This window comes from Thamnophis sirtalis, unplaced genomic scaffold, assembly GCF_051295495.1.
Source record: "Thamnophis sirtalis isolate CommonGarterSnake01/CBP01778 unplaced genomic scaffold, rThaSir2_p1.2 scaffold_8, whole genome shotgun sequence".
NCBI lineage: Eukaryota > Metazoa > Chordata > Lepidosauria > Squamata > Natricidae > Thamnophis > Thamnophis sirtalis.
Genome location: NW_028261388.1, coordinates 44,751,755 through 44,764,262, shown reverse-complemented (window position 1 = coordinate 44,764,262; position 12,508 = coordinate 44,751,755). Strand labels below are relative to the sequence as shown.

The following is a 12,508-nucleotide window of genomic DNA, read 5'->3' as shown; positions in this document are numbered from 1 at the left end:
TCAAATGCAAAAAGCCGCACTGCTTGGATCTGCACGCATATTACGAAAATACGTTACGACGTCCTAGGCCCCTGGGTGGGGCCCGACTAGTAACCAATGCCAAATCCGGCGAAACAACTGGCTGCTGTGATACAATTGTATAATAATAATAATAATAATAATAATAATAATAATAATAATAATAATAATAACAACCCTGAATTTTCCAGGGTGATTCACTTTCACCTCTTCTCTTCATCATTGCGATGATCCCACTATCAGTAATCTTTAAAAAAAATGAAATTAGGCTACCAAACAGCCAAAGAAGCTGAAAAAATTTCTCATTTATTATATATGGATGATTTGAAACTCTATAGAAAGTCAGAAATAGAAATCCAATCACTGACAAACACAGTCCGAGTATTCAACACCGATATTTCAATGCAGTTTGGCCTGGAAAAATGTGCCACTGTATCCATAAAAAGGGGTAAAATCACTACATGTGAGGGAATTGAAATGCCCAATGGCCTACTTATAAAATGCAATGAAAATGAAGCCTACAAATATTTAGGCATTCTGCAGTTGGATAACATCAAGCATGGAGAAGTAAAAACTATTGTCAGGGGAGAGTACACCAACAGAGTTAGAAAAATTTTGAAATCTAAATTGAATGGTGGAAATACATTCAAGGCCATAAATACCTGGGCAATACCAGTTATAAGATACACAGCTGGTATAGTTAACTGGACACAAGCTGATTTGGACATTTTGGATTGAAAAACCAGGAAACTAATGACAATGCACTACAGTTTACATCCACATGGTGATACTGATAGATTATACCTGCCCTGAAAATCAGGTGGCAGAGGATTATTAAAAGTGAAGCAAACAGTTGAAGAAGAAAAACATGCACTGGCTGATTATTTAAAAGAAAGTCAAGAACATCTATTCATCAAAGTAAAGAACAAAAATCTATTGAAGGTCCAACAGACGAAACAAGAATACAGAAAAGATGTGATAAAATCAAGAATGGAGAGTTGGCAGAACAAAGTATGACCAATTTCTGGGAAAAATAAAAGATAAAGTGGACAATGAAAAAACTTGTTTATGGTTAACAGCAAGTACATTAAAGAAAGAAACAGTCACTAATCCTGGCTGCGCAAGAACAAGCTATCCGCACAAATGCCATTAAGGCCAAAATCGAAAAATCCTCTGATGATGCCAAATGCAGACTTTGAAAAGAAGCTGATGAAACTGTTGATCACATACTCAGCTGCTGTAAAAAAATCGCTCAGACTGATTATAAATTGGGGCACAATTCAGTAGCACAAATGATCCATTGGAATTTGTGCAAAAATTATAATATTAAAACAGCAACAAACTGGTGGGAACATAAGCCTGAAAAAGTCACAAAAAACCAGATGGTCAAGATCTTGTGGGATTTTCGCATACAAATACTGGCGCATAATACACCAGACATGAGAAAAACAAGGTTACAATCATAGACATCGCAATACCAGGTGATACAGGATCAACGAGAAGGAATATGAAAAAATCACGAAATACCAGGACTTAAAAATCAACATTTTTCTCCCTCCCCAGGCTCCAGAGGCTTCCCTAGATCTTGGGGAGGGCAAAAACAGCCTTCCCCTCCCCCCAGAAGCCATCCGGAGGCCAAAAATGCCCTCCCAGAGTTTCCATATGAGCCCTGTACTTACCTGGCATTGCATGGAGATTCCTGGGAAGGCAAGGATAGTGTAGGTGGGCCAGCAAAAATCAGCTGGCCAGCACACTCATGCATGCTGGAGCTGAGCTAGGGCAATGGCTCACATGCCCACAGATATGGCTCCACATGCCAACTGTGGCACACATGCCATAGGTTCGCCATTACGGCTATAGATCATTCCCACATGCAATAACAATTTGTAAAAGAAAACATACTGGTAGATGTATTTTTATCATGTGTATGTTGCTTTATAAACACATGACTTTTAAAAAGTGCCCTTAAACTTTGCTTAATTTTAAAAAAAAGCTTTATGAATCAAGTTGGCTTGAAAAATGAATATTAGCAATATGTTTCATGACTGATATCAGCTCCTCTTTGTTCTAACTGTGATTCAATAAGAAATTTTCATTTCACAAGTGGAAGAACTTTGTATACTACTTTATGCTTTTTCTCAAGTCTTGTTGAAGTAATTTTTAATCTCTGGCTGATTGGTTGTTTTTTATTTTTTAGATGAGCAAGACCAGGAAACAGAACCAATGCCACAGATGTTAAAACCTAACCTCAGCCCTAACAAACTACAGTTAAATGACTGTCCAAGAGATTCTGGTTGCTATATCTCACCAGAAATGTCAGACAATAGTAAAGAAGATCTGGATGCAGAAAATCTGTCTGACATCATCCAGAAAATTTCTATCGCTGAATCAGATTGAAACTTGATTACATTTCCAGCTTATTATTACTTATTTGAAAGTTTCAAGAAATGCACTGAAATGATTTGTTTGTACAAGTATACAATAATCATAGTATACATTATTAATTTTGAGACTATTTCATTTTACCTTTTTATCAGATTTTGCAAACAAATAATATAAATGTCCTATATTATTATTTGCAACTTTCTTAAAATATATTAATTGGATTTTATACGGAATTCATATAAAATTATATTTCTACAATATGAGTAACATTATTTTACAATTGTTTATATAAAAAATTAAATATTTAAATATTGTAAAAATGTATATAATTATTATCTAATTTGAAAAAAAACTATATAGCCATCCTTTTAATGTAATGCTATATTTCTATACGGTACTTTTTCCAAATACAATTAACATGTAACAAGCTATTTTTTTCATAGAAATATTGCTATGCCTATTTTAATTAATCCACTGTGAAGAATGATGTATAATCAGTTAAAACAGTTTATATTGCTTTAAGGTAAATGAATATATATCTATATAAATTACATTATTTATGACATTAAATTCTGGATCCTGATACTTTGTCCATATGTTTATTTTTCCCCATATATTTTTCATTATTTTTCATTTTTCATACAATGTAGAAGATTAATTATTAGCAGCAAGTAATTTTCTTTTCTCAATTTTTTTCAATGTGTGTGATATACAAATAGACATTTAGATATATATATATATTTATTATCAAGAATTTTTTTGAAAAAGTTTGTATTATTGTCCATTTCTTTGTAATGTCATATCAGCTTTATTTTACAATGATATATAAATATTCTCCTGCAAAATAAATTAAGTATGTGCCATGAAGTCAGTGTCAACACTTTAGTGACCATACAGATAGACTTCTCTAGAATCATCTGTCTACATCTGTCTGCTCAGCATCTGATCCTGGACATTCTCTTTTACCTTTCCCAGCAATATTTATTTCTGGATCATTGCATAATGTGTCTAAAGCAAGGGTGTCAAACTCACATCATCACAGTGGCGTCACACGATGTATCAGGACTTTTCCCCCTTCACTAAGCCACGTGTGGGTGTGGCCAGCATGTGACGTATCTGGCATATGGGCTGGGAGTTTGACAGCCCTGGTCTAAAGTATGACAAAGTGAGTCTAGCTATTTATACTTTAATTGGGAACAGAATATTGCTTTGTTGTTTGATCAATATGTTTTTTTTATTTCTTGATAATATGTAGTATTTTCAAGAGTTTCCACAACACCATAGTTCAGAATAAAATAATATCACTAAATTGTAATTTCCCCCCCCCCCCCAAAGGACACTATAAAATAGCCTAGCTTTTCCTGCTGGGAAATCTGTTTAAGTTCTGTAATCATAGAACTTTAAAAAGCAGGTCATCTAATTTGGTTAATGAATTTGCCTAAAGTTCTTTGAATCTAGTTTGTCTCAATTTTTTTTCAAAAATTGAACTATATTAATACTTACAGCCAAGGAGATCTGCATTAGGATCAAATGCAGATGCTGGCCACACCATAATCAAATCCAACAGAGCTGATATGACTAACCCTATTGACATAATTGCAATGTTCAAACACACATAAATTATAAATAGCTCTGCAAATAATATTTTCCATTTTTTTTTCATTTTATTAAAGCTTATAGGCCGCCCTTTTCCCTAAGGGGACTCAGGGTGGCTTACAAATCATGGGAAGGGGAGTGCAAGACAAAAAAAACATAAAACTGTGCGTGAATAATAAAAAAAAATAACAATAAAACACAACTTTCATTCAACATTCGGGTGGGGCGGATTAGAATCTTATCCCCAGGCCTGACGGGATAGCCAGATTTTAAGGGCTGTGTGGAAGGTCTGGACGGTGGTGAGGGTACGAATCTCCACGGGGAGATCGTTCCAAAGGATCGGAGCTGCTACTGAGAAGGCTCTCCTCCGCGTAGTCGCCAGTCGGCACTGACTGGCGGATGGAACTCGGAGGAGGCCTAATCTGTGCGATCTGATAGGTCGAAGGGAGGTAATCGGCAGGAGGCGGTCTCTCAAGTACGCAGATCCACTACCATGGAGAGATTTATGGATGGTAAGTAGCACCTTGAAGCGCACCCGGAGATCAACAGGTAGCCAGCGCAGCTCGCGGAGGATAGGTGTTATGTGGGCGAACCGTGGTGCACCCACAATCACTCGCGCGGCCGCATTCTGGACTAGCTGAAGTCGCCGGATGCTCTTCAAGGGCAGCCCCATGTAGAGCACATTGCAGTATTCCAGCCTAGAGATCACAAGGGCTCGAGTGACTGTTGTGAGGGCCTCCCGGTTCAGGTAGGGTCGCAACTGGCGAACCAGGCGAACCTGGGCGAATGCCCCCCTGGTCACAGCCGATAAGTGATGGTCAAAAGTCAGCTGTGGGTCCAGGAGGACTCCCAAGTTGCGAACCCTATCTGAGGGGTGTAAAATTTGACCCCCCAGCCTGAGCGATGGAACACTGGCCAAATTATTGGGAGGGAAACACAACAGCCACTCGGTCTTGTCCGGGTTGAGTACCAGTTTGTTAGTACTCATCCAGTTCTTAACGGCCTCAAGGCCCTGGTTCATCACGTCCACCGCTTCATTGAGTTGGCACGGGGCGGACAGATACAACTGTGTGTTGTCCGCGTATTGGTGGTATTTTATCCCGTGCCTCCGAATGATCTCGCCCAGCGGTTTCATGTAGATGTTAAATAGTAGGGGGGATAAGACCGAACCCTGCGGCACCCCATATGTTAGGGGCCTCGGGGACGATCTCTGCCCCCCCACTAACACCGACTGCGACCTGTCTGAGAGGTAGGAGGAGAACCACCGTAAGACAGTGCCTCCCACCCCCACCTCCCGCAGTCGTCGCATGGTCGATGGTATCGAAAGCCGCCGAGAGGTCAAGGAGAACTAGGATGGAGGCATGGCCTCCATCCCTGGCTCTCCAGAGATCATCGGTCAATGCGACCAAAGCAGTTTCTGTGCTGTAACCAGGTCTGAAGCCAGACAGGAAGGGGTCAAGATAGCTAGCTTCCTCCAAGGACCGTTGGAGCTGGAAGGCCACCACCTTCTCAACAACCTTCCCAACAAAGGGGAGGTTGGAGACTGGACGGTAATTGTTAAAAACGGCTGGATCCAAAGATGGTTTCTTCAGGAGGGGTCTCACCACCGCCGCTTTAAGTGCGGTGGGGAAGTGCCCCTCCCGAAGGGAGGCGGTAACGACCGCCTGGATCCAGCCTCGTGTCACCTCACTGCTGTTGGCAACCAGCCAGGAGGGACACGGGTCCAGTATATAGGTGGAGGTACTCACAGCTCGTATGGCCTTGTCCACATCCCCAGAGGCAACATCCTGAAACTCAACCCAGAGATGGTCTGCCAAGTTATCCCCCTGTGTCTCGGCTGGATCTGCAAAGGTGGAGTCCAAGTCCGACCGAAACCGAGCAACTTTGTCCGCTAAGAACTGGACATATTCCTCAGCCTTACCCTGCAGGGGGTCCCCCATATCCCTCCTATTTAGGAGGGAGCGGGTTATCCTAAACAGGGCGGCTGGGCGGGACTCATCGGACGCAACCAAGGTGGCAATATATGTTCTTTTTACCGTCCTCAATGCCCTAATCTATTCCTTGGTGCATGCTGTCAAAAGTGCTCTGTTCGATTCGGACTTATCGGACCTCCACAGGTGCTCCAGGCGTCTCCTCCGGCGCTTCTTCTCCCGGAGTTCCTCGGTAAACCAAGGGGGCCTCCGGGATCCGCCGATCCGGAGGGGCCGTAGTGGCGCAATCCGGTCGAGGGACTCCGATGCCGCCGAGTGCCAGGCAGCAACCAGAGTCTCCGCCGAACTGTGGGCGAGAGTATCAGGAATAACCCCAAGCTCCGTCTGGATTTGAAATGAACAATAAAGCATACTTTTAGTATTGTTAAGTCAAGAGGGTGTGGAGAAAGACAGTTTTTTTTTTGCTCTCCGTTCACTTTCTGACCTTACTTGTTGAGTTGGGTTTACCTGACAGTATGTTCTGTTTAACTTCAGTTCTGTTAAAAATCCATAGTTTAGGTGAAGGATGGTCTCACTAACTTATGTCTTTATTTTAGTTTGCATAAATTGCAGTATTTTGGAGAAAGGGGAGTGTCTATAAAATTCCTGTTTAAAATTTTAGGGAAAGTGATTGGAAATATCATTTCTGCCTGAAAATTGTTACTAACAAACTTAAAAATATTGAGATGATATACAAAGTGTGACCTATTGTTCTTAAAAGCAGAATAAAAGGAAGCTGTTCTTGTTTTCATAAAAAAAAATCTTGCTAATTATATGATTTCACTGTAAACCACCCAGACATAACTTAGGTGAGATGTGCCATCGAGAGATTAAATTTACTTATAATTTGCTCTTACTATTGCACTCATGGATTAAACCACAACTATAGAAATGTAACAAAAGAGTTCATTGGTGACTAAGTCAGACAAATAGCAGTCTGATTAGGATTTATGTTCAACTTGTACAACAGTTGAGTCATACCTCTTACCCACATAGAATTAGACATGCCACTGTCAGTTTTTACTTATTTTTACTAGAGAAGAAAATAATACAAACTAAATAATCCAAATCTAAAGTTTTCAATAGTTAAATGTTTTAATATGAGTTCTGCATTTATTTTATCTGATGTCAAAGGCTACAAAAAAATTGGAATGGAACACTAAACTAGCCAGAACTGGGGGGCGGGAGGGACAAAATGTGATTTTATTTTAATTAAACTGAGCTAGAGTTATATTTGGTTAATATACACCTGTGTTTGGGATCCTATGGCACCTATTCCAGGGATGGCACAGAGTCCTGCCTCTGGCCATATGCAATGTCGCTAGCAGTTCTTCTGGGTTCTGGCACGCACATGCACAATGGCCAGCTGGTCTTGCATGTGCATGCACACTGGAACTCGGAAAAGCAGCTGGCTGGCACGCACATGCACACTGGGCAGCTGCTGTTTCAGTTTCCAGCACTCTCCCATGTGCAAAGACCAGCTGGCCAGCATGCATGCATATGCCAGAACCTGAAAAAGCAGCTGCTCTTCTGGTTTGTGGCACGCACATACACGTGCATGAGTTCTGGTTTCAGCACTCAGTGCCGAAAAGGTTCACCAACTCTGATATATACTATTATATAGCATAACTAGTGAATTTAATAATCCTTCTCTTTTTGTCACATCCAAATTCTAATTCAATGCCAATTATTTGAGAAGCTAAGAAGTGGATGTTAAATTTCCAGGAAAGTGTAATGCCAAGAGCTCAATATGATCAGATTTCAGATATACAAAATTTATTGCAATTATCATAAGCAATTTAATAAATAAATGGCAACAGCATTTGCAGCATTTGTTTTATTAGGGAAGGAGTAAAAATGATTTAGAAATAAGGCCCATCTTATGCAAAGTTCTCAAATTTGTACACTGCATGCAACCTTCCAAATCTTCTACATCTTGTATGCAACAACACCCTAAGACCGGGATGGCAAACCTATGGCATGCATGCCACGGGTGGCACATGGAGCCATTTGTCAGGGCACGTGAGGCATTGCCCTGTCAGCTGGCCAGCATGCATGCGCGCACTGGCTAGCTGACTTCAGCCTTTTTTAGCCCTCTCCAGGCTCCAGAGGCTTTATAGGAGCCTGAAGCCTCCGGAGAGCAAAAAAACCCGGGCATACAAGCAAACTGGAAGTTCGGGAACGGACTTCCAGTTTGCTCATAGGGCTGTTTTTAGTCCTCCAGAGCCTTCAGGGACCTTCAGGAGGCTTCCCTGGAGGCTCTGGAGTGCAAAAAAATGGCCCAAGGGCAAACTGGAAGTTCAGGAATGTACCTCCGGTTTGCTCATAGGGCTAGTTTTAGTCCTCTGGAGCCTTCAGGGGCCTTCTGTAGGCTTCCTTGAAGGCTCTGGAGGGCAAAGAATGACCCTACGAGCAAACCGGAAGTCACTTCTGGTTTGGTCATAGGGCCATTTTTAGTCCTCCAGAGCCTTCAGCGACCTTCCAGAGGCTTCCCCGAAGGCTCCAGAGGGCTAAAACCAGCCCATTCCTGAACTTTGCCCATAGGACCACTTTTTTGCACTCCAGAGACTTCAGGGAAACTCCTAAAGCCTCCGGAGGGCCTCTGGAGGGGGAGGGGAGGCTGTTTTCGCCCTCCCCAGGCTCCTATAAAGCCTCTGGAGCCTGGAGAGGGCGAAAGCATGCAAAATGGTGGGGTCACGCATTGCATTATGAGTGTGACACGCCCACGTGACCCCCGCCTGCACTTCCCCACCTTTTGGCATGTGAGCCAAAAAAGGTTCGCCATCACTGCCCTAGGAAATATGGTACAGAATCAGGTAGACTTGGAGAGGAAATATTTTGTCTTAGAATATGATTGCAGCCTTCTTCCTTTAACCTTGGTTGATCCCATTCCAAAAGCACTGGTTATTTTTATAGAGGAACGGGCAAAAAAGATTTGTGGTTATCAATCTGTTCAAAAGAGCCTCTTTAGGAATGAGATATATGTAGGAAGGGTAGTACAGGATGATAAAGCATCTTTTGGAAACAAACTATACACCTTCCCTAAATAGCTGATGAAAAAAGGGTATGAAATATCAAAGTGGAAGTGCAGAAAAGCATAGGAATATAAATGTGTATATCCCTTAATTTCCTAACTTTTTAAATTTCATGTTTTGATTTGTTGTTAAATATTTGTTAAGAGACAAAATGGGAATGAATAGTGAAATCTCTGTTGAGTTTAACTATCGAGTTCATATATGGAATTAGGACCAAAGTTGTTTTTAATTTTTATTTTGTTTAATACATAACATTGTATTCTCTATTTTCTTGACTTTGACTCAACTTGGACTTTTGTATCAATGTTTGAAAAGCCTTCGGTATTGCATCAGTGGATTAATTAATAGTCCTTATGTAGCCTTCATGATTATTTGAATTTGAAGCCTCTGAGCTCAAATTTTAAGAAGGAGGCATTAAACATTTACCTGAAAGGATTAGCTTCAGATTGTACAAGTGAAAGTCCAGGTAAAACTCATCTAATTAAAACCCATTCAACTGAAAATCTTATTTATCAGAAACGAATGTTTCTTCTATCAATATCATCAACAAACTATTCACATGAGCAGCTAGCAATAAGCAAGAGAGCTTCACATGAATGTCAATTAATTCAATTTGCTTTTCAAATAAACTTGCTCTCCATGTGTGCAGTTTAAGTACTGCTCTGTGTATCCATCATATAAAGGTCAATTAACCTCAATTTCAGTTATTGGGCTTGAATAAAATAACCACAACTGAGGTGCTATTGTTTTATTCTCTGCTATTGGAACACAAAAGCAAAAATGTGGGGAGAGGTGGTTTTCTTCCCAAATGTTTCATTTTGGAAAGATATAGACTAAGCATTCAATCAATCAATCAATCAAACAAGCAAACATTTTTTGTATATTTCCATTGTGTATTCTCTTCAATTTTAAGCACATACCTTATCAGAAGTTATATACAGTATTTTGTACAAAATGTAAAGTTGTAGTATAAGAAGAGTTTGAGACATAGTAATTCATATTTACACTAACACCTCTCTTGATGGAAATATTGTTAAAGATAACGTGGATAATTCTAATTCTGTAAAATGGTTTAACTTTTAGCCTTGGATTATCCGCATTTACAGCTGATATAAAAAGTGTTTGCAATGTAAGAGAAGCTTTGAAAGCTCTTGTGTGGAATCATGCAAGCAGCACTAATTGAAGGCCCATCAGTGGTTTAGAAATAATTGAACCAAAAGTAATTGGCTGAAGCCAGGATTACTGGTTTGGGAATGCACCAATTTCAGTCTGTTTCTAATATTGCAGACAGGTATTTAGAAAGCACACTTGACTGGAAGGTTAGTTTATCATTATCTCCTGTGCTGACTTTGCTTCTGTACATCAGCAATTCCTTTGCTAAAGCATAGCCATGCGGTTATTGTTCAGTGATCGCATAATATTATGTAACTTCTTTCGGCAACTAGTATATTACCCAATTTAAGTAATGGCTGCCTAGTGGCTCACTTGACTGTTGCATTCAAAAAGCATTGGGACACAGCTGAATTAGCATACTTCTATTTATGAAATCAGTCTTCTATATTCTCCACTCTAATTACCATCTTGCAAACATCCCAAATCCACTCATCCTAAAAGCACTACAAAACCCTGCATACTTGCTTTTTCTGGAAAAGCAAAAAAACCAAAATCTTTTTATTTTGTCTCTGGAAATTCTCAGTCATTCAGGTCATGGTTGTCCAAAGGTGCTTTTTCAAAAGGCAACTGGACTTTCTTTGTGTTTCCTTGAAGACATTTCACTTCTCATCCATGAAGCTTCTTCAGTTTTTCTTCAGTTCAGTTTTTTTCAGATAGAACTACAAGCTTAGCAAGCTCTAGCACAGGGGGGTCAAACTCAATTTCATTGAGGGCTGCCTCAGGGTTGTGTTTGACCTCAGGAGGCAGAGTGAGCATGGCCAGCTTGGCATTGCTTGTGGTGGCCGAAGCACTCTGCCAGTGAAAATGGAGCTTGGGAGGGCCATGAGTGCTCCATTTTTGCTGACAGAGGGTTGCAGGAGGCTGTGGCCCTCCCAAGCTCCATTTTTGCTGGCAGAGGCACTGCGGGCCGGTCCTTCACTATTTCCAGGGCAGCCCCATCGGCCAGATCTTAGCACTCCATGGGCCGCATCTGGCCCACAGGCCTTGAGTTTGACACCCATGCTTTAGGATATTTTCAAACTCAGTCTTACTTTTACTGGACTCTTTTTCTATATCAAAGTTGATGCAGTTCGGTTGCTCATGAGAAACAAAAGGACAGAGCCCTAATCTCCTTTACAAAATTCTTTTCCAATATTCTATTTGGTTGGACAAGAATAAAAACTCCCCACAATGCATTACTTAAGATTTTTTATTAATTGGCAAACACTCTAGTGAGCCATCCCAGTAGACTGATAGATATTTGAGAGAAGATGGTATGATTAATAACTCATGTCTTATACTTTGATAAGGCTATGAGAAATATGCTGTCTAAGGCAGCCAGTTTGGATTGAGGCAATGCCTCCTACAAAGCATCTTGAACATTATCAGGGTCTTGTGGAACAACATTTTGATTAGCTAAGTAAAAATGAATCACAAATGTTGGCATACAGTTAAGGTACAGATTTTATCCAAGGAATGATCCATTGGTTGCAGAGTTGATGAAACATTAAAAGGCAAGATCAATGGAAGACATTATATCCTTATAAGACAAAGATGTTCTACTCAAGGCCTTACTGTCTTTACCATCCTCATCAGGCATGGATTGCAATTACAAAGATATGGTAATTGGTAGCATTAAATCAAGTCCCTGAGTGAGATCTGCTGTCACAGCAGCAAGTCCTTCACTGAAAGCTGGCAAAGAAATTCTCCCTCTTTCCCCTGGCACAGTAGGAACATCAGCCAATCACTGGCATACAGACACACTACATTTTCAATCTGTTATAACGATACCCTCTTGAAGCAATTTAGTTAATTGTTGGAATCAGTCTTTTATAAAGAATCCCATATTTTCAAGTTATATTCTTTAACTCAAAAATAGCAATGCATTTATATAGACAAGCCTTGGGGAGGGGAGAAGCAAAGATCCAGAGAAATAGAAAAAAAAACCTGACTTAAAATTGTAGTCAACTGCATACAGTCTGTTTACTCAGAAGTAAATCCATGGTATGTCCAACAATTGGGAGGAAATGGGCAAATATACAGAATTTTATTGGATAGTCTGGTTTGACCTTCAGTCAGCTTTGTCCTCTGGCAAATTCACTTTTTTGATCACCTTTTGGTTTCCTCCGCTTTGTGTCCTCTCCCATGGAGGGCTGCAAAAATGAAAAGTACTACTAGATGGGGGCAAAATTTCTCCAAGTGTCTTGTGGAATGATCTTAGAGACACAAATGGTATGAACAAGCCTGGCTGGTCACCAAGGAATTTGGCTAGTGACCTGGGCAAGAAGAAAGTGGGTTAACATAAAATAAACAACTGAATCCCAAGCAAGCAAATATTTTTACAAAATATTA

The 12,508-nt window shown here is 40.4% G+C and overlaps 1 protein-coding gene across 1 annotated transcript in view; it reads left to right on the top strand.

The window, feature by feature from the left end:
* Nucleotides 1–3,253, top strand: part of SAMSN1 (SAM domain, SH3 domain and nuclear localization signals 1) — an 82,106-nt gene extending 78,853 nt beyond the window's left edge. Inside the window, exon 14 of the mRNA XM_087722046.1 lies at nucleotides 2,216–3,253. Within this exon, the coding sequence (XP_087578172.1) occupies nucleotides 2,216–2,415 (200 nt within the window). The 3' untranslated portion in view covers nucleotides 2,416–3,253. The remainder of the gene's footprint in view (nucleotides 1–2,215) is intronic.
* Nucleotides 3,254–12,508: the final 9,255 nt, after the last annotated feature.